The sequence below is a fragment of the Zeus faber genome (assembly GCF_960531495.2).
Source record: "Zeus faber genome assembly, chromosome: 15".
NCBI classification, from domain to species: domain Eukaryota; kingdom Metazoa; phylum Chordata; class Actinopteri; order Zeiformes; family Zeidae; genus Zeus; species Zeus faber.
In genome coordinates this window covers 17,963,675-17,986,598 of record NC_137194.1, presented here as the reverse complement: position 1 = coordinate 17,986,598, position 22,924 = coordinate 17,963,675, and the positions used below count along the sequence as shown (strand labels likewise).

The 22,924-nt window shown below is 49.5% G+C and overlaps 1 protein-coding gene across 1 annotated transcript; it reads left to right on the top strand.

The window, feature by feature from the left end:
- Nucleotides 1-6,441: 6,441 nt before the first annotated feature.
- On the top strand, nucleotides 6,442-20,916 carry LOC307240772 (PDZ domain-containing protein 4-like; the record flags this gene model as incomplete). The annotated part of the gene is made up of 8 exons (XM_080014621.1): nucleotides 6,442-6,576; nucleotides 13,867-13,920; nucleotides 14,753-15,066; nucleotides 15,333-15,420; nucleotides 15,594-15,692; nucleotides 15,783-15,845; nucleotides 16,188-16,289; nucleotides 18,892-20,916. The coding sequence occupies exons 1-8, from the start codon at nucleotides 6,517-6,519 to the stop codon at nucleotides 20,914-20,916; spliced, it is 2,805 nt and encodes a 934-aa protein (XP_079870747.1). The 5' UTR covers nucleotides 6,442-6,516.
- Between the last annotated feature and the right edge of the window lie 2,008 nt (nucleotides 20,917-22,924).

The following is a 22,924-nucleotide window of genomic DNA, read 5'->3' as shown; positions in this document are numbered from 1 at the left end:
GAAGCAAAGAAATGTCCTGATTCTACGCCTGTCTGCCCCCCGTATCCTTTAAAGATTTGATGGTACTGTACACTCCACTACCACCACCGCCACCACCACGTCCGCCCTCCGCTTCTCTGTGTTTAGTCTGTTGTGACCAGATAGTAGAATGAGGTGGGAATTGGAAAAGGCAGCATAGGGAGCTGTGTTGAATGAGGATTTGAGGGCAGTGATGGGATGGCAGTAGGGAATTAGCAACCCTGTGAACCCCAACACCCCCCCACCCCACCCCCTGACACACACACACACACACACACACACACACACCTCCACCTCCATTAATTTGAGCAAAAGCACTTACATGACCGACCACTCAACCTCTCCTGATACACAAATAATCCTCTTTTTACCACGCTCAGCGCCTCTCACGAGTCTCTCTTCATTTCGGTCTCACTCTGTGCCACCTCTCACTGTATGTTAATGATTGTATTTTTATTTTGGCTACGTAAAAACAAACAAAAAAAACCCCATATTGTTATTTTTCCCTTTTCATATGGTGCGATGCGTGATGACGCATGCTTCACACTGGAGAAGCAGCACTATACACCCATTCTCAACCGCAAACCGATTGATATGTGGCGGGGGTTCCCGTTTAAGAACCCATGCAGAGAGCAGCGCTCACGACATTACAGCAATGTTTATTGGCAGCCACAGGCGTACCATTCACTGCGGAACTGAGCTCACCCTCACACTAGGAAGTCTCATTAATCACGCCGACGTTCAGACTAACGGTACAACTACATTCGCCCGTAATCTCTAAATTACGGTTACAACACACTGAAGGAATAAAGCGACTAACACACAGTAAGCACAGAGTGAACTCATGATTTTCAATAATATTTAACCACACCTGTGTTCATAAACCCATTCACCCTCCTCAGGGAATGCTGGGAGGCTTCTGGACCACCTACCCTGGCATGCTGTAATATGCATATACCCTTCTACCACCCAAAGACATATATAAAAAAAAAGAACAATCTAATGCTAGAAAAGCAATTAAAAAAAAATAATAATTCAGAGCAACAAACAGCTCTACTTTCACTTCCTTCCAACAGTCAGGTACACGGTACACAGTCATGTACACGGTGCTTAGAGGTGGTACTTGGCGTTCACCCACCATACGTAGTCCACTCCATAGAGCAAAGGCCGTTACTTTCATTCCCCTCTTTAAGCCCTGTTCTTCATCCCCCTCTTCATCGCTCTCTCCTTGACAGCCGCTATCAAGCGGCCCCACCGTGACAGTGACATCATCTCGCGCTGTGTCAAACGGCCTTCAAACGTGGGGGGACACACCCCGCGCCCGGATTATGGCAGTCACGTCACACACACACGCACACATGTTTTTTTCTTTCTCGGGGCAGTAAATAAATAATGAGAACATTGTTAAAATTCTACCGGTACTCCATCGCACTGCTGCCACTCGCTCTCTGCTTCATGTGTCTCACTCTGAAGAAAGATGAAAAAAGAAAAAGGGGGCCTCAGTGGAGAGATTGACGGCAGTGTGTACCGTCTATGCATCCCCCCACAACTTCAGTCTCTCCACACATGGGTCTCCGGCTTCTTTCTAATTCCTCTCTTTGTCGTTCTGAGCAACACAGTCCCTCTGTCAAACGCTGCTCTTTCTGTCTCCACTCATGCATGCATAATATTTTTCTATTAACATTTTGCCAGACAAGCTCTCGCATTTCCTCCCCGTAATGCGTTTCGGCGCCTCCAACTCCGGCGGAGAATAACACGTTGTCAGTGAGAATCTGCGGAATATTTACGAGATCACCGAAAACTTTGGACAGCCGCTCGCATTGGGTCTGTGTTAGTTCAACCCCCGCACCGCCCACCCCCACACCCGCATCATCACTTGTGTAGTCGTCGAGAAGAAGCTGAAAGGAAATTTGGCAACAGGGCTATGGTCATTTGGGTACAGATGAGAGAGGAATTTGTCGTCTGGAGAGAAGGGCGGTGCATTTGGAAATGGCAAACGGTGATGGATGAGAAAAGGAAGAACGTGGGCGGGGCGTCAGCCGCGATGGGCCGATCGGTTCTGCCAAAATGTGACGTCAACCTTTAGGTTCCCTCCGTCGTCCGGAAGAGGCGGCCGGTAGTTAGTCAGGGTGATTCAAGCGCTCCACTCTGACTTTTCAATTCTGTAAAAAGACAGAAATCTAAGGAGGGGAGGAGCAGGGGAGTGGCATTTTCAGAGGCACGGGTCTAACAGTTCGGAAAAGGGGAAATTCTGTGTTCTTATAAAGGCGTTATGAAATGTGTGTGTGTGTGTGTGTGTGTCTGTGTCTGTGTGTGTGTGTGCGCGCGCGTGCGTGCGTGTGTGCGTATGCATATATGTGTGTGTGTGTGTGTGTGTGTGTGTCTACAGCTCACAAAACTGCAGTCATTCTTCGCTGCACTGCAAACTCTGCAGCAGAGGCAGAGGGGGTCCACTCGTTTATCCATCTGCCGATATATATAACTCTTAATAAATGTCAACCAATGTGTTGTTTCAAATTCATTCCAGAGAGAAAGAGGAAGAGAGAGAGAGAGAGGGAGAGGGAGAGAGAGAGAGAGAGAGAGGGAGAGGGAGAGAGAGCGAGAAATAATAATCGACAACAAAAAAACAGTGATGATCAGTATCTCGCTGGAAAGGTCAAACGTCTCCCTCCGCCGTGTTACTGTCGCTCCGATCCGAAGGTCTCACTTCTCCGGCTCCGAGTGACACTGCAGTAAATTTGCCAGTGTAGCTTTTCATCTATTGATCGATTTATTTAATTGAAAATCGGCCGACAAACGCCACCCGCTTTGGGGGAAAGACAGGTGAGGCGGGGAAGAGGAGAAAAGACAGCTATTGTGTACAAATGGATGAACAGATGTTTAGACGCTCGGTCTCCATATGCTTCCCTCTCTCGTCCTCCTCTGCAGGTACTCGGGCGCTTCCCAATTCCGTTTGTGCGTTTTGTTCGCCCCCGTCCCCTCCCCTCCCTCGCTCCCTCTCCCACACAGGCATTTGCATTTCATCCACTGGCTCTCTTCCATATCTTGAAATTCCTCCTGTCACACCTGTTATCCACTTGTCTTTCTTTCTTTCGTTCTTTCTTTCTTTCTTGCTCTCTCCTCCTCCCATGCCTTCCTTCTTTGTGGCGGTGCAGCGCCTCATTTAAATGCACGGCCACCCTCCACCTGCTTTGGGCATTTCTACTCGTCTGGAGCGCCGCGGCCCGCGCTCATACGTCCTCCTGGTATCATCCGAGCCGCAGATCTGACCGGCGGGGGACTCAAGGTGACATGGGGGCGTTTGTTATTCCGTAGAAAGTATGAACCTGTCACCCCGCCCCCCCCCCCAAAAACCCCGCTGCTCTATCTGCCTTGAAAGTGCTATACCTACAGTATATAGCACTATCAAGATTGATAGTGCTTTACCTTGATAGCCCATTCACTTTCATGTGTTCTTTCTTTTTGTTATCTGGATATTGTAACACCACAGGTTCCTTCCCACAGATTCTGCTTTCCCCCCTGCAGCCTGCACACTGAAGCAGACTAGCAGAAGAGGAGAGGGGCAGAAGAAAGGATAGGACAAGGAGGGGGAGGAGGAGGAGGAGGAGGAGGAGGAGGAGGAGGAGGAGGAAGGGGAGTGTGTTGCAAATGAGGTGTAAAAAACATAGGGGACTGGGAGAGAGTGGCAGCCCAGCCCTAGAACAGAGAAAGAGGGTGGGGAGAGAGAGAGAGAGGGGGAGAGAGAGAGAGAGAGAGAGAGAGAAATTATACACTGTAGAATCCAGAAGAATTCAGCCTTTGCAGCAGGCTCCGTACCACTGGGAAGGACTGCCTTTGTGTTTCCCCGCTGCAGTGGGGGAGCGCAGTTGCCGTCGCGCCTTAGGGGGTTGCGGGGGGGGGGCGCCGAGAAGTATCCTCCAATCAAGTATCAGTGATTTCCCCCTCGTCTTGTAAGGCTGCCGGGGGTGATTCGTCCCTGACCCGAGACGGTCCCTGCACTCCGAGAGAGACACAAACCACCCGGAACACTCTTCAATACCCTTCTTTGGACGAAACATGGATTTTAATGGATTTCCTGTGTCCGACGCTTCCATCTCAAAAGACTTCTCTCCCCGGGTTGAAGACGGACCGGATCACCTATTAAGGTGCACATGAGTCCGGGAGGATTCCAACCAGAACAGAAGAAGGGGAAAACCTCTTTCATTCCCATTTGGCAGGGGAGCGCTTCCTTCGCCTCATTTCCCTCACCGCCTCGCTCCATCCCAACTTCTCGTCTCGGGCTGCGACGCGCACCTTTCAGAGTTTCGCCGCTCCGCTAACTCCTGTCGCGGGGAACGGTGCTCGGGTCCTTGCCGAGCGGACGGGCAGGGAGGATGGGGGAGACGGAGGTACGGCGGACGAGCGGCGGCGAGGTTTGACACGCCCGTCGACTCCTGTAGCACCGGCCGAGTCTGTCTCGCACGTGTCGGCGGCTCGGGCGGCCGACGTGCGCTCCCCGGCGCCGCGAGCGGGAGGTTTCCGGCGCATGAGAATGTTTGAGTGTTTGTTTGCCCGCACATGTTGACGCCGGGAGCCGGAGTGTAGGATTAACCCCCCCCCCCCCCCTCTCAACCCCCGCCGCCGCCGCTGCAGAGGGGGTCGGGGTGAAATGTAACCATGAATGGGGATTAGTACCTTTAACACCTCGTTCCTGGGAGGAGGGACGGAGCCGTCAGACGGGGGCTCCTCGGCTGCACGCAGACCTGCGGTTATTGCCGGCGTATTACAGATAAAGGATTGAGCAGCAGAGAGGAGGAGAGGGGACCGGCACGTGCAGTTACCAGCACGCTGTTTTCATTCATCTTCTTTGAGCCCACGCTGGCTGAGGCTCGGCTTGTGATGTTTTCAACATAGCCGCTTCTCAAATCACGCGGGCCAAAGTTGGGATAAACAAGCACCTGTTTCAAAAAACGCTTTCGGGAAATACGTATTCTGAGATCGGGAAAAAAACATCGAAATTCTAAATAAAGGACGTTAGGTTTACTTATACGTTGCAATCGCTGTTCTCGTCTTTTTTTTTTTGGGCATCTTGATTTTCCAGATAACCCTGAGAAGGTTAGGGAGGGATCCATCAATATTGATTTCGGCACATGACCAGGTTTGAGGATCTGTCTGATCCCCGCTAAAGAGGTCATTAATTGAATCATAATCGCTCACTCTGTCATCGCCTAGAGCTACAGGCGTCTCGGAGAATCAGTGAGAAGAGGGTGTGATACCTGACAACCGATTTGATGGAGGCCGTGAGATTTGTCCCTTCCCTACATACATGACCGTATTCTACTTCCACGCCTTTTAATTCTCTCTCTAAAGCTGACAAAACTCTGCATAGAGTGCTGTCTTAAGTTGATGCTTAGTGTGTGTTTGCACCGGCGTGTGTGTGTGTGTGTGTGTGTGTGTGTGTGATTGTGTGTCGATTCACCTGAGACACGCGGCTTATCTTAACCCCTCAGCGAGGCCTAATGGCTTCTGTTTAATGGCCCCCACCTGTGCCTTGCGCCACCCGACCTTTCAAAACCTCTCCACCGGATGACTTTTTAAAGCTGTTCATTTAGGAAGCACCCGCGACCCCGAACACCGCGGGGCCGGCGTTTAGAAGCGGCCGCCGGTTTATCTCCAGGGCCAGGCTTGTTAATCCCACCTCCACCAACCCGGAGATACCGATGTGTGGGAGTGGGAGAAAGGGGCTGAGTTCTTTGATAGCGGCGCTGTTTGTATCTGAAAGTCTCAGTCGTTTGAGGAGGGAAAAGACTGCCGTCGGGAGGATTAGAGCTCTGAGTGCAGCGGCCAGGGAACGGCGTGGGCGAGTTCGGTCGGAGTTCCCGGGGGGGAAACCTGCACAATCCTCTGCTCAAACAAGCCCGCAGGAGGGGCCGCCCGAACGCTGCCTGTGATCACACTTGACGAGACGTGAGATCATCCCTGAGTCGGCCGAGGCAACCGTCCAACTATTGAACGTCCCCTCGAGCACAAGCCCCCCAAAAAAAGCATCAGACACACTCATATCATTCCACGCTCACCTGCCTACCCTGCCAAAGACAACGATTCAGCGGTGACACATGAACTGAAGGGAAAGACTTCCACCGGGGATGGAGACTGAACCAAACAGAGCAGTGACATTTAGACTGTTATTCTTATATTTGATCTCCATGTGGATTGTGAAACTTGACTTTTGAGGCACTACAAAAAGAAGAGCACAGCCAAGTCACTGAAATCTATTTGTACATCTGTGTCCTTGCCGGTTGAAAACTCGAAAACTGTTTTTTATTGGGGGTTTTTTCGTTTTTTTTTCTTTTTCTGGGAAAGGAATATTCTTCCACGACTACTCTGTGAATCAGGGTGGGGCTCCCCCACTGCCACAGACAAAGGCATTGAGGAAGAGACGGGGCTCCTGTGGCCGCTCCACCTACAGCACCGTGTTGATCAGGACCCGCACGGTCGCCCACCGGGTAGCAAGTCATAATGGGGTGTAATATGTGTGTGGTCCAGAAACCCGAGGAACAATACAGGGTCATGTTTCAGGTGAGCTCTATTCATCTCCTCTATCGCTCTCTCTCTCTCTCTCTCTCTCTCTCCCTCTCCCCCTCCAGATTTCAATATCTAACCTCTCACAGTTAAAGCACAGGCATTATGTTGTCTCTCCTCTAAATAATACTTCAGTATGCGGCAATTAGAGCGCAAACATAACGCGGACAACCCCACTTCAAAACAAGCACCTGTGAATAGTTGCCTCAAAAATGTGAAAAATGAAGGATGTAATCATTGCAGGCATCGCTCTTTTACAATATCCATGGACATGTCACTGATTGCGACCTCCGTTTATTCTCGAATGAATCAGTGTTAATGAAGTAATTAAAACTCTAATGTGTGACCACAATCATAATAATAATATATTATTGGCAGTAACAAATTTTTATTCAAAAATGCAACTCCAAACATAGACGGTGAATTAATATGATGACTAATAGCTCCACTACAGCACACTACCTTTTATATATCTTACTTCTTCAATCATGACCCACCGTGCTTTTCCCTGAGTAATTATTTTCCATTAGAATTTCATTAGTGGCGATATCATCATAGGCAAGGAAGTGGAAATAATTTGGAGTTGTTTTTTTTCATTTCCATACAGAGATAGAGAGAGACTGATAATCATCATGATCACACTCACGCTGATTACAGTCGTGGTCAGAGAGTAGAATTGAGCCAAACTTAGCAGAGTGCGATACACCAGGATGAAGAGATAACAATGGTGCAGAAAGAGAGAGAGAAAGAGAGAGAGAGAGAGAGAGAGAGAGAGAGAGAGAGCGAGACAGAGAGGTGCACAGCTAGATGGATGGTTATGGCTCAGCGAAAGAGTTATGGTGGAGAGGGGTTGCCACGGTTACAGCCTCCGTACCGAGGGCCATCCGGGACCAGAGGGTGTTGGTGAGTAAGCTCATCTAGCCATGAAGTGCTCAAGGAGGCTCCTGTCGGCTGCCTCCACGATGATCGGTATGATGCCGGAAAAACGGTCCCCTTTAGGTTCCTGCAGTTATGAAAGCTTTGACTCTTTTCCTTTTTTTGAAGGATTTGTTTCTCGACGAGTGACTGAGTAAAAAAAGAATCGTTTGATTTTCAGACTCTTTGTTCATCTGATGGAGAGAGGACTTCCTGTGAACGATGGATGAGATTCAGAAAAGGTTCAGTTGCGCTCTCAGTTGTGAACGGCAATCTCACAAGAATCATTTAATTCGGTCTTTTGCCAGAGTGACATCCGAGTCGTTTAAAAGCGTTTGTATCGCAAACGGACGAGACCGATTGCAAGTCTAGCGCCGCCACAGCAGAGCAGAGGATCCGCGTGTACGAGCGGCAACACACATTCGGTGTTTACGGCACCATCAAGCCTCATGTTGCACGTAGGAGTCAGGGTCCGTGCCAGCGAGCTGGGCTGCATCTGGTGCCCGAGGTGATGCCAGGAGAGGCGACAGCAGGGAGGGCTTCAGCCACAGGTCCGGCAGGGGGGAGGACTGAACACGAAAAAAACTGAAACGAGGAGAGAGAATCTGAGACGGCGGGGGCATTTCCCTGCAGTTTGCCCTCAGAAGGCAGGGGGTAATTGATTCGAGCGCTTTGCAGAGCGACAGTGAATTTGAGCGGCGGGAGTCGGCCTCACAGATCCCCCGAGACGGAACGCCTGGGACCCTCCACGACCGCTGACCCCCCCCGTCCCCCCCCGTCCAACCGGAGTCAGATGTAGTGACACGACAGCGTATGCGGGTCAAACTCTCTGAGACGCGGAAATCAAAGAACTCCAGTGATCAGATATTGTGAAGCGAGCTGTGGCGAAAGGTTGCGTCCCTGGGAGTGTGTCAGTCGTCTGGGGGTCAGCCAGACGAAGGAGACGTTCTTTTGATTTCCCTGGCTGGCGTGACACGGCGACCAACGTCGTTTCTTCATGGAGAACGCGGCTGACATGTCTTTTACATGGGAACATGTCTATTTTATGATCCAACAGTACGAATGGTATTTATTCCTTTTACTCGGGGGTAATGCACAAACACAGTGATTCCAACTGGGGAAACTGGAATTAAAGCGGCCATTGTGCTCAGAAAAAAAGAGCTATATATGAGTCTACCGAGGGAGTCGTCCTCAGTGCAGTGTAATTACACCGCGGTTTAACACATTATTTATCTCTTTGAGGTTTCTAGCTTTGTTCTGTTTCCCCTCAACTACCGTGCAAAATGACATCCGCAAATTAGAGGCAGTCCACTGAGTAATTGTTTTGGAAACAATAAACGCAGCAGTTAGCAGTTTACCAGCTGACTCCCGCCTCATCCGAGCCGAGCAGGCCGTTCCATTTCCTCCGAGCCGAAGCTCTCGGCTCCCTCGCCGTGTGAACAGCGGACATGCATTATGCATCGGGCCCACGCTGCGGTACACGCCCATGCCCTCGCCTCTCATCGCTTCTTCCCCCCGATCGGCCCGAGGAGCGCCTAACGTCGTAACACACTCGATGAATCCCAAACTCAACTGTAAAGTCGAGCGCTCTCGGAATACACCCGTTTTAACATGTGTGTGTATTTCTTTTTTATTTCTTTTTGTCGCACGTGACCCGGACACTAAGCGTTCTGCCCCTTCGCCCCCCAGCCGCTCTCTCTCTCTCTCTCTCTCTCTCTCTCTCTCTCTCTCTCTCTCTTTTCCTTTGCTCTCTCTCTCTCCTTCGCCGTGGAAGGGGTTTCAAAGGGATGCTGTTGCCATGGCAACCAAAGTCATTAAACAATCCCCTAATGTCTTATTTTTTATCACAATTACATGAAGGTGTATCGTCGACCTTCACACCGTGTGAACTCAGAGTAATCAATACACAGTGATGACCCACTGGTAATGTCTGCTCTAATGCTGGATGTACGCTTAGGAAAATGCACACGTGTGTAAATAATTTACAATATTAGGATTTGGGGGATTTTACAAAAATATTAATGCCATACTTTATTGCTTCAATTTTCTTGTTTTCCTGTATTCATCATTCATCATCACTAGTCATTAGCTTTTGAGTTAGTGTGTGTGTGTGTGTGTAAGGGAGGGTGTGGACAATATCTAATCTTTAAGAAAATCAGACCTTGAAATTGATTACACAATCCTTTTTTAATGCGTAAACCAGTGGAAGTTGCCGTCTCCCAGGACGACCACCACCACCGAACCATCACTATTCATCTTTTGTTTAAAGAGATGAGGAGGTTTACTTACAAAATATTCCCTGAGAGGCCTGTTAAGTTTATTCCCATCATTTCACGGCTTTAAATTAACAGCCCCCTCATTGTTAGCATGGCTTCCCCTCTCTCTCTCTCTCTCTCTCTGTCTCCCTCTCCCTCTCTCGCCGCTAAGCTATTTAAATTTAGCCTAGAGATATCAAACAGCTGAGGTTAGGACCTCCAGGAGGCCGCGAGTGTCCCCCGATTAATTGATTTTTCCGAGGAGGTGACGGCTTCACCCCTCGAAGTGCAAGAGCTGGGGGGATGAGAAAAATCTATTACCGAACAAGTGGAATTCAATATGTGGAGGGCATGTCTCGGTCGCCCCTGATCGTCAACACGTCGCCCGTGGAAACGTTCATAACCCGCAGGCTCTGTGGGGATGCTGGGGGGGGGGGAAAATACATTCATATTATAAACTGTTTAAAGCAGCATATTGTACATTTTTCCCCAAATATTGTGGGCAGCTCCATACTGGGTGTTGCTCTTTGACATTTCTGTCTTCCCCCAGTTCCCTTCCCAGTTCATACGTGATTATTTTATACTTTAAAAAGAGTTTCAGATAAAAAAAGGAATTATGCATCAGCCATAATTTCCCTCAGGCTTCCATTGTGAGTGTGTGTGTGTGTGTGTGTGTGTGTGTGTGTGTGTGTGCATGTGTGTGTGTGTGTGTGTGTGTGCGTGTGTGCGTGTGCATGTGTGTCTGTGTGCGTGTGTGTGTGTGGGTGTTTGTGTGTGCGTGTGCGCATGCGTGTGTGTGTATAAACAAGCTCTGCATTCTGAGCCACAGTCACACCCTCTATTTACATTGCCGGGATCCCGGGAAGGCTCGTTTTCTCTGCGTCTCCCGCTTCATTACCCTTTCCTCACTCCCTGTTCATCCTTCACCTCCCTCTCCCTCCCCCATCTCCCCCGTGCTCCCCCCTCCGCCGTTCTCTTTCTCTTTTTTTTTTTCTTCTTCCGCCCCACCACTTTGAACTCCGTTTCATCTCGACCCACGCCCCACCCTCCGCCCGCTGCCACCGCGGCCTCCTGCGGTGCAGCTCCAAGTTTCCGCGGCTCCCCCTCTGTAAAGAGCAACCCGGTTCAATTTCAATCCCATTTTATCATACAAATACACAGTCTGAGCGCGCGGAACGTGGGAGCTGGGGAAGGGGAAGACGCCGTCAGCTCCGACGATCCGTGTTTCCGACCGTCGCTGTTCTATGAGAACTCCGTCACCCGCGGGAGCAGACCCGGGGTCGGAGGCGCAGTGGAGATCAGCCCTTCTAATTTTGAATGCATTTACCAGCATTACTGTTGGATGAAGTCCTCCTTCAAAGCAATCTCTGCACCTCTCATTGATAATGAATGAGGTTGCCACTCCCGCACCTCCATATTCAGACCCGTCACTCAGGGCCGTGGAGCTCTGGCCTAATAGCCTCCGTCTCACGCTGCGTTTCGATGGACACACGGGAGCGTGGCTCCCCAGAGGAAGCAACACGAGCCTCCCCTTTTTGAAAAGTGAGAGAGACGATATACTGCACCACGCGAGAGGTGAAGCAATAAATCAGAATCGGGGTAAGAATGATTTTATTTCGCCATGTAAGAGGAATATGTCGTTGTGATTATTGGTGCGTCATCTACGTACGATGTGCATTCAAATTTTTCTGGAATAAATAAATATGGAAGAGGTTTAAAATAAAAGTAAAGTAAAAATAAAATCGCTAAATAAGATACACAATATACAAAACAGAAATAGTAACATTTATGGAAATATACAGAATATACAAATGAGCATCTAAACATAGCATAAGTTATTGGTATGGGCATACACTATAAATTATAGATAATCAATTATTCTATGGGTATAGGCATAAATTATAAATTATTCTATGAAAAAAAAAAAAGGAAATTAAAAATGGCTGCTAGAGGATGTCACAGTGCAGTGTCAGGCAATCGGGCGATTTCATTACACCCTGTGATCATTCGGCCGACGCCGAGAGGACACACACTCTAGAAAATAAGTTTCTTATTTGTTTCCGAGTGAAGGAACTCATTAAGGGAGGGAGAGGGAGACGGCAAGATTTATGAAGGGCCATTAGCGGCGGGGGAAGGACATACATATGGGCGAGGAGAAGGAGATTGGAGGGAAAGGCTGAAATAGAGCGGCGTACTTTTGTCATCTCCAGGGAAGGGCTGGGCCGACAGAACTGCTGAGGCAGCATGTAGGAACCGAGCTGGAGATGGAAGCGATGGAGGGAGGAGAGGGAGAGGGAGAGAGAGAGAGAGGGAGAGAGAGAGAGAGAGAGAGAGAGAGAGAGAGGGAGAGAGAGAGAGAGAGGGAGAGGGAGAGAGAGAGAGAGCGAGGGAGAGAGGAGACACTAAAGGCAATAAAAAAAAGAAGAAGCTGGAAAAGAATTAGGGGCAGGAAACACAGCGAGGAGGGGAGAGAGGATTGTAAAAGACACGAGAAAGAGCAACGGGGAAGCGAACGTGGCGAGAAAGTTTTTGTGGTTGGCTGCACGGGGGAACATTGATTTGACACGCAATTACTGGAGAGGGACAATGGGCGAGCGAGATGTGGGAAGTGAGAGAGGGGGGGTGGTGGTGGGGGTGGGTGGGGAGAGACAGCCAAGGTCAGCGTATGTGCAGCACCAACACACTAACGCACCACGGACGCACTGTCTGGCTCGATGAATCGTCATTTGTCCGTCAGCAAATTTCACTTTGTGCCTGATGCGCTGATGCAAAAACGCACACAACGGAGCAGCCGACGCACATGGAGGAAACAGACCCCTCTACCTGACGTATGCTCTGCCGTGTCCACTTTACACCATCGTGGAAATCGCTTCAAATGGATGGGAGACGTTTCTCTGATAATCACGCTATGGAAAACCGCCTCAGTATTTCACAGCAGGCTTTGCGTTTGATTGAGGTCGGCGTAAATAGAAATTTAGCCGGCAGATCAGAATTCGGGGGGTGGCCCTTCACTTACCCACTATGAGAGCGGTTCGTTAAACGTGGCCGCATCCAAGCTCGTCCTCAGCGTTTGATCAGCGTCTTGTGAGCCAATTAGCTCGATGAGGCTCAAACCTTTGCCATCCTTCTTCTTCTCTCTCGCTTTGTCCGTGTAGGAGACATATAAGGTACTTAAGCTGTAGCACCAGAGAATTTGATGCGAACCAGGTAGCATTCAGATAGTGAACAACTATATGAACGAGAGCAGTGTTTCTCAAATGGGCGGTACTCGTACCCCTAGGGGTACTGCAGGGGTACTGCAGGGGGTTCTCCGAAAAATAAAAAATAAAATGGTTAAAAAATATTGGTTAAATATAATGTTAAAAAAAACACATACAATGCAAATACAGTATATAATTAATGTACATTATATTTATTTTTCTCTCCCAATGCCAATGAAGGCAGTACTCAGCTGAAAAAAGATCTGAGAGGGGGGTACACTACAAAAAAAAAAAAGGTTTGAGAACCACTGAAATAGGGCACAATATGCAGAAAAGTAGAGTGGCTTTTCTGATTTTTGATTGACTTTCCTTTATTTTAAAGGGGCAATAGAAAGCTTTTCAAATCCAAACGCTGACGGTGTCATTATTCTATAGCCATTACACTGTGCAATCAACATTAAGTTCATTATAAGTTAAAGCAAAAAAGTTGTCTATTACCTAGCTACCAGAATTTTTATGTATTTTTTAACCTTAGGTCACATAAGTCACAGTGATGTGTCGAAATGTCGGATCGCACACCACACACCTTATGCGGGATGCACATTTCAAAAGGGTGAATAGATTTACTCATAAACAATAAAAGCAAACAGGCAGACGCTGTGTAGCAGCGGTTCAGCCTCCTCCGCAAAGAAACGTTTGATATTAACAGCTGAAATCCCGGGGGGGGGGGGGGGGGGGGGGGCTGGCGGCCACTTCTCATGCAAAACAAACCGTTCTTGTCAGATCGAAACAGAAAAAACAATTTGTTTCTGCGCCGGGCTGTCTGGGAAGGCCGCTGACATTCTTCTCACGCGTGCCGCTGGAACTTGTTTTCTAACGCCTGCGTCTCTCCTGCCTTATCCCCCCTCTCTCCACAGAAGGGTCACGTCAGCAGCACGCTGTGCTCTTTTGACGCTGAGGGCCGATTAAAGGTTTCAGTATCCAGCGTTCCACTCCGCTCCTCACTGCGACGTGCCTGAGCCGCTTCAAATTGATTTTGCTTTAACTGTGGAAAAATAAACTGGGCCACGGATGAAATCACTCATCAGAACCCTTTATGTCGGCTGGAGTGTTTTTTTTTTTTGTTTGTTTTGTTTGTCATTTTCTGTTTCGCCGTCTTCCCTCTCCCGAGTTGAAATGTGTTTTTATTTGTCTCCCGCACCGTGCTCTTAGTGTGTCTGAGTCAGCTTTGCGACTGCGGATTAACCTTCCCTGTCTGGTGAATCTGCTGAACTCGGCCTCCCTCCTCCTTGTTATGCGTGTCAGCACCTAGCGAACGCTTATCTGCACACCGTTTAAATCCTATTTTGGTATTCATAGTATGTGTGTATCATAGTTGTGTGATATTATTTTGTTGTGGTAGTAATTATGGCAGTGATGGTCAACCTGGGGCCACACAGTATCAAACCATGCAAACACAGTAAAAACAAAGAAAGAAAAAAATATATATATAAATATATATTTATACATAATATGCATAAATACACCTCTAAATACATTTTTAAAAATTTAATAAAAAATAAAGTAAATCTAAATATTGAAATCTGTCGGCGGGCCGCATCAGTCGTCTTCCGGCCGCATGTGGCCCGTGCACCGCAGGTTGGCCACCACTCAATTAGATTGTAGAAAAATGTGTTCAGCTACAACTGTAGTCTTTAATCCCATCGCGTTATCCCTTTATTTTCTCCACGCCTCTTTCCCCCTCGTCACCCTCCCGACCTCACTCCCTCCTCTCTACCTCTACCAACCGTCTGTGTTTTCCAGGTGAACGGGAAGGAGCTCTCCCGTCTCACCAGCGACCCCACCCTGGACCTACGGGACCCTATGCTGTCAAACATACTTAGGCGGGGCGCCCGCAGGAGGGCCACCCAGGCGGGGGGCCCCGGAGGGCCCACGGGGCCCATGACCATGGGCATGGCCGACTGTGTGGACAGCTGCACCCAGACGGACATCAGCTTCCAGCATATGTTGACTCTGGGCAAGAGCAGCCAGCATCCCTGCAGCGCTCCACCCCCACCCAATCCTCCTCCGTCGCCCCCACTCCCGCCCCTGCTGGAGCCGTATCTGCTCAACGAACTGTAAATGGAGAGAGAGAGAGAGAGAGAGAGCGAGAGAGAGAGAGAGAGAGAGAGAGTCAACTCACATTAACAGACATACACACGCAGATACGTATATATTTACATGCATATGAGAGAGAGAGAGAGATCCTGAGGGAGAATGAAGAAAATTAAACTAATCTGCTGTTTTATCTAAAAAAAAAAAAAAAGAGAAAAAAAGTGTATTCAAGCATTTCCACTCATTTAATAACCGCCCCGTCAATTTAACTTCCCCTTTTCCGTCTCAGCCTCCTTGAGCCCGAATACTACGACCCCAACGACTACTTCGACATCACTCAGCATGAAGTGGACAGACAAGACGAGCTGGAGTACGAGGTGAGAACCCCCATCGCTCTTCAGACTCTCGCGGAGAAGCAGCTATTAACTCTGATGTGATGTCGGCCCCGGCAAACGCCCCCCCCCCGCACCACCATCCCCACAACCCAACCCCCACCCCCAACCCCCCTCCCACCGCCGTCTAACATCTGCGTCTGTCTCCCCCCCGGAAGGAGGTGGAACTGTATAAGTCTCGTCAGCAGGACAAACTGGGGCTGACGGTGTGCTACAGAACGGATGATGAGGAGGACTTGGGCATCTACGTCGGAGAGGTGAGCGCGGTGAACGTGGAGACAGATGGAGAAACCCCCTCAGGTTTCTGTCAAATCAATCATTGAGGTCATCCCCCCTTTTCTCTCCAGGTGAACCCAAATAGCATCGCTGCAATTGACGGTCGCATCCGTGAGGGAGATAGAATACTACAGGTACACTGGATTCTTGTCTTCTCAAATGAACCCTAAAAAAAAAGTGCGTATCACTTGTTTCATTTGGGGCCTCGGAAACCGTGCGGCGTTGAACAGAGCTTCTGCCAAATCGCATGAATATCACATTAAGATATAAGCAAAAAACAACAGTGTATTTGCCCATGATAGATGCGTGAGCCCAAGAGGATGAATTTCACAATCTGCTCGTGTCAAAAGTCTTTCGGTCGAATCGACCGACTGAATTGAAAAGCTAATTGAAGCCAAAGCACGGGGGGAGTCTCGTGGGGGTTTCACCTTATCGGGCACTAGCTCAATTTTCCTCCTTTCCACGTTCTTTGTCAGATTAATGGAGTGGACATCCAGAACAGAGAGGAGGCGGTGGCCATTCTCACCAGGGAGGACAGCACCAATATCTCACTGCTGCTTGCCCGGCCCGAGATAGAGGTGAGGAGGCAACCCAACACAATACACTGTTGCCCATGCACCCCTCCTCAACGGGAACCCAGAAAAGCAATAAACCCCTCTAACAAAACTGTCAATACCCTAATACCTTAACCCTATACCCTAATATCCTATCCCTACCCCTACCCCTACCTCTAACCCTACCACTACCTCTAACCCTACCACTACCCCTAACACTACCACCACCCCTACCCCTACCTCTAACCCTACCCCTACCTCTAAAATCTACCCCTACCCCTACCTCTAACCCTACCACTACCTCTAACCCTACCACTACCCCTACCTCTAACCCTACCACTACCTCTAACCCTACCACTACCCCTACCTCTAACCCTAACCCTACCCCTACTCCTACCTCTAACCTTACCACTATCTCTAACCCTACCACTACGCGGGGCGTCCTGTGAGCGATACCTCGTCCCCGCATCGGCAGAGCTCAGTGACCTTGAGGGAAACAAAGCATTTCCACATCAGCACCGTGAACACCGACACTAACACCGACACTAACCCCCTCCCCTCCTCTCCTCCCCCCGCTCTCCCTATCTCCCTCTTAATTTGTCTCCCGGTGCTCCTTAGCGATATCTGTGTTCTCATCATGTCTTCTCACCTCTCCGCCCTCGCACATGAGCAAACTGACGAGGTTCTTTGAGCGTATCTAACCCTACCTCTACCTCTACCTCTAACCCTAGCCCTACCCCTACCTCTAAACCCTACCCCTACCCCTACCTCTAATCCTACCACTAACCCTACCACTACCTCTAACCCTACCACTACCCCTACAAGGAGGTAAAATCCACTGATGTCCATGCACCCGCCCCAATGAGTACCCAGTTTTAAAAACCAACCATGCAACCAAACCTAAACCTAACCCTTAAGCACAAGGCTGTATGCGATGGGTTCAAAATAATGTTGAAGCAAATCACATGTCATCATATAATGCGAATTATTTTCATGCTGAGGGGGGGCGGGGGCGGGGTAGTGGGGTGTAGATTTATATGGAGATTTATATCAGAGCCGAGATTACAAAAAATCAAATATATGCTCAAAGAACCTCGTCAGTTTGCTCATGTGCGAGGGCGGAGAGGTGAGAAGACATGATGAGAACACAGATATCGCTAAGGAGCACCGGGAGACAAATTAAGAGGGAGATAGGGAGAGCGGGGGCAGGAGAGGAGAGGAGGGGGTTAGTGTCGGTGTTAGTGTCGGTGTTCACGGTGCTGATGTGGAAATGCTTTGTTTCCCTCAAGGTCACTGAGCTTTGCCGATGCGGGGACGAGGTATCGCACACAGGACGCCCCGCGATACACACACCTTACACACCCCGGGCAGAATGGCCCGACAGAAACACACAGACACAGACAGACAGACACACACACACATACACAAACACACACACACATAACACACCCACATACAAACACAAACACACCATGACACATTATAAAGAGAGAACACCAGATGGGTTTCCATTGTTGAGCCTTTCGAAACTGGGCGCACATACAATGATGTGCACACTTGCACACGTTCAATCTCAAAATCATCTGTATGCCAGACAGAGGAAGGAACAGGAGGGCAGATTTAAGAGGCAATCATTACAATGTGGTCTCACTCAAAATCATGTAAATCCAAAGGAACACATCCACACACACACACACACGCACGCACACACACGCTCACACACACACACACACACACACACACACACACACACACACACACACACACACACACACACACACACACACACACACACACACACACACACACACACACACACACACACACCGTTTTATTTTAAGAGATCGGCTGAAGGACCAACCAGGTAGATGGCAAGGTTTATATAACTTAGTCGTGGCCTCACATTAAAAACGAGAGCAGCCTGGAAAGAGAACAACCGTCGGCGGGAAGTAGAGAAGAGGAGCTTAAAGGCTTGAACCCTTTGTCGAGGGAAAGGCAGAGGAAGAGAGAAAGAGGCTGTTAGAATAAGAATGAAGACCAAGACAATCAATACTCTCATCTCACAGCCCGAAAGTCATTCACATTAAAATCAAATCAATTACACCAGATCAACTTGACTGTGGGGTGGTGGGGGGTTGTTTACCAGATTAAAGCCTCAGGATTTGCATGAGCAGAGCTCGCATCGGCTTCTGCAGGGATGTAAATCAGTAAATGCTAATAAAAGTAATTACACTTTGCAGTGACTATTTGCTCTCGACTACCGTACCCCACGGCATTAAGTCGGGGTTTTCCCTCATAAGTATGAGAAACCTTGTGCTCTGGAATATTGATCTATCCTGGGAACGCCCTGCACAGCTCCGAGGTGAGAAGCTCGCCAATACCAAAATGTCTGGTGTCAAAATCTCACACTGCTCTAGCTCCATCTAGTGATTAAGACTTACACTACCTAATACAATCAGATTAGCCATGGCTTTTTGGTGCTTCTGAATAAATTACATGTGGCCTTACCTTACATTCATTTACAGTATAGTGCCCAATATTTCAAGGTTTTTCATTGTCTCAGCACATCTAGCTCTAAGTCTTCACCTCAGTTCAACATTGATGTATTATACTTTTTTCCTGACAGAATGACAACCACCTGGACCCAGATGAGCTGGACCTGGAGCCTCTGGACAATGCCATCCACCTGCCCAGCCCCCAATGCCTCAGGAACAGCAGCTCCACCCTCGCTGCTGGACCAGGGGGTGTGGTTGGTGGGGTTGGGGTTGGAATCGGGGGCCGTGGTCTCTCCCTGAGCCGGGACTCCCCCGGCCTACTGCAGACGGTGCTCAGCAACAGCCAGGAGCTGGACAGCGGGGTGGGCCGCACTGACGAGAGCACGCGTTACGAGGAGTCCTCGGAGCACGACCTCCTGGGGGACGACCACACCAGCGCCTCCAACACCAACGCCACCAACACGCCCGGCAGCATGCGCAAGTTCATATCCAGCTGGGGCGACACCCCGCCGTTGCTGCATTCCCAGGACCTCCAGTTCAGCACTGACTCCCTGCTCGGGCTGGACGGCGTTGGCGGAGGAATGCTGGAGAAGGTGGAGAGAGAGAATCCTGTGAGGACGATGATGCCGGGGCTGACCGAGGAAGAGTGTGAGAGATACAAGGAGCTCCTGGAGATCAAGTGTTACTATGAGAGGAACAGCAAGACCCTGCTGCTGCTGGGGGGTCCGGGGCAGGCGGGCGAGGACGGTGGCGTTCCTCTGGACGAGAATAGGAACGAGAGCCTGATGCAGCATGAAATGGCGCTCCTAGAGGAGGAGCTAAGGCATCTGGAGTTTAAGTGCCGCAACATCCTGAGGGCTCAGAAGATGCAGCAGCTGAGGGAGCGTTGTTTAAAAGCCTGGCCTGTGGAGGAAGACGGCCTCGCAGGGGGAGGGACTGGTCGCTCAGCGAGTGCAACAGGGGGCTCTCTGATCAGCGAGGAGTCCTGCCACCATGCGCTGTCTGATATCAACGAGCTGCCTGAGAGGGAGCGCTCGGACAAGGACAGCACCAGTGCCTACAACACCGGGGGGGAAAGTTGCAGGAGCACCCCCCTGGTCAACGAGCAGCACCCCTCACCCTCCACACAGAGCCTGGAAGGGGGGGAGTCCCTCCCCTCAGCCACTCTGCGGCTTCCAGGATCTTCACGGCACAGAGAGAGGGGTAGCAGGGGAGAGAGAGGAGACAAGGGACAGGTGAACCTCAACCAGCCCTACTCTCCCAATGCTCACAGGAGAGGCGTAGAGACCAAGACCTCCAGCCCTGCCGCTAAATTTAGGTCACTGTCCCGCGAGGGGGGAGTCAGGAGGGGCTCAGATGGAGGCGTGAGACGGACCCCCAAAACCAGCAGTACAGTAGACAACAGGACAGGAGGACGCAGCGCAGAGAACAGCCCTTACTTGTCCCGGCGTCAGAGTGGCACCCAAATGCCGCCACGCTACCAGAGTTGTATACATCTTCAGTCCCCCTCCACCTCTGAAGGCTTCGGTGGTCCCAGGGATCCCACTAGAGAGGGTGGCACAGAGGGTGACGGCAGCCCCATGAGCCTTGGAAGCACGTGCAAAGACATCCCCCATGTCCCGGGTGAAGTACCGCATTCATTACCCCCTCCCCTCCTGCCTGCCTCACCCCGCATGGAGTGGAAGGTGAAGATCCGCAGCGATGGCTCACGCTACGTGGCCAAAAGGCCCGTGAGGGACCGCCTGCTGAAGGCGCGAGCCATGAAGATCCGCGAGGAGCGCAGCGGCATGACGACAGACGACGACGCCGTGAGCGAGATGAAGATGGGGCGCTACTGGAGCAAGGAGGAACGCAAGCAGCAGCTGCTGAGGGCCCGTGAGCAGCGCCGGCGCCGGGAGTTCATGATGCAGAGCCGCCTGGACTTTCAGAGGGGGCTGGAGCGAGAGCAGGGCGGCTGCGGTGGAGGCCAGCAGGGGGCGTCACAGCCGCAGGAACCCACCTCTATCCTGGAGCTATGTCACCGTAGGAGCATGAAGAAGCGCAGTCGCCGGATCCTGGACAACTGGATCACTATACAGGAGCTTCTGGCCCACGGGACCAGGTCTCCCGATGGAAAGAAAATCTACAACCCACTGCTGTCTGTCACCACAGTCTGAAGCAGCGAGACAGTGTGATGAGAGACTCAGTGAGGAATAGTCGTGCAGAACGACTGATCATCGCAAATTTTCATGACTGTAATATGTCACCAGCTACTGACCTAGAAATATTTCTCGTATTTCTACTTCATCCCATTCCGTATGGAAGTTGAAATGTAGGGACTGCCTTGTCAAACACAACCACCAGAAAAACCTACAGTTAGCTGCCAACAAAAAGGAAACATCAACATACTGTCAAGTGACTCGAAAGGGCCACAGTAATCTGGTGCGACGCAGCCGGGCCCCTCGCTGAATGTACACGTCAACACAGCCAGAGAGTTACAGTGAGACGGGAACCCCAGAGGAAAGATTACATTTTCAGTGACCGAACCAGATTCTCAGTTGAAGGCGCAACATAAAAACTCTGATTCGAGTGTGAAAGACAAGGCAAGAGCACATGGAGGCCCTCTGCAGGACAGTGTAAAACAAAAAAAAGATAATAATGAAATTCCACATAGGCCCACCACTGCAGGCTTCCATTAATGTTTCCCAATAAGGCATTTAACAGATAAAGGTTTTGTGTTATAGCCACTTTTGTACCATAATATAACGCGTGTCGTCTTTCTTCATGTCAAGCGGGAACTTTCTTCTTTCCACAAAGAGTTTCCGAGAGAACAAAGGGATCGGCCTTCTTCATTCTTGCCTTCGTGTACAAGTGCTGTCTTATTTTAACATGATCCGACATGTTCCAGTCACAGAAGCCTTTTGATGCTTTAATACTGTGCCTTCCTGGCAGGCAGCCTCACCGCACAGCACACGAGAGAACGCTGCGGCACACAGCAGCAAGAGCCACATCTTATCACACACAAGCACAGAATCCAATTGATAATATTGAATTCAGCCAATGAACTCCAAAAAAAGGAAAAAAAAAAGAAAAAAGCACATTTCTGAGAATATTTCAAAGAATGAAACATGAAACATAATCAGTTTTCTTTATGACAAATGTGGCCCGGACTGGTGTACAGCCTTTCTACACAACTACCAAGAAACTGCCCCCCACACCTTTTTTTCCCACATTCCTTTCTTGACAGGAAGATTTTGGTCAAATTAAACAGCGGCTTGGCAACCGACGCTAAACTGAACTATTGCACACTTTAGGTGGTGATTCAATCAAGCACACATTTTTCTTTGCCTTGCTTATTTTTTTTTATAAATGAAATTGGTCAGCAAATCCAATATTCTCTGTTATCTGTCCAGAGGTTTTTTTCGTGCACTGCCTTAGTGATAAAAGTCCAATTCATTTTCCAGATAGGAATCCTGTGCCGCTTACAATTTCCACACATGCTTTCATGCACAAACCTTTTCTAACTTTTTGGACATTTTTAGCAAATCATTGGCGAACATTTTCAAGGTTCCAGGCTCCGGGCGTTCTCCGTTTCTAACCTGACTGGTTGTTTTGTTCCTAAAATATCATGGTGTAACTAATTTGCATTCTCTTCACGCTTTACTTCCATGCATGTTGAATACCTAGGATTTTTTTCCCCCCATAAAATTTAAATAAATGTAAGACTTATCCAGGTTGTCTGTACTCGTGGTGTGATGTGATGTGACTACAAATTTGTTTCAATTCCTAGCGTAGAGGAAAAAAATAATGTGCATTTGTTTGTTCAATAGTGTATGTAATGTCTCATGTCGGACATTTAACAGAATGTCAACCTTTCTTTTTTAAAATAAAACGGTTTTGTCCGCACATCTCTCATCCTGTCTTGTGTTAAGATGTAGCAGTATACACCGAGCAGCCACAACATTAAAACCACCACTAATATTGTGTAGCTCCCCCTCGTGCCACCTAAAGAGCTCTGACCCCTCGAGGCATGGACCCCACAAGACCTCTGAAGGTGTCCGGTGGTATCTGGCACTAAGACGTTAGCAGTCCTGGATGTCGAGAGGTGGGGCCCCCATGGATTTTATTGTTGTTCCAGCACATCCCACAGATGCTCCATCGGATCAGATCCTAACCCCGGCCATC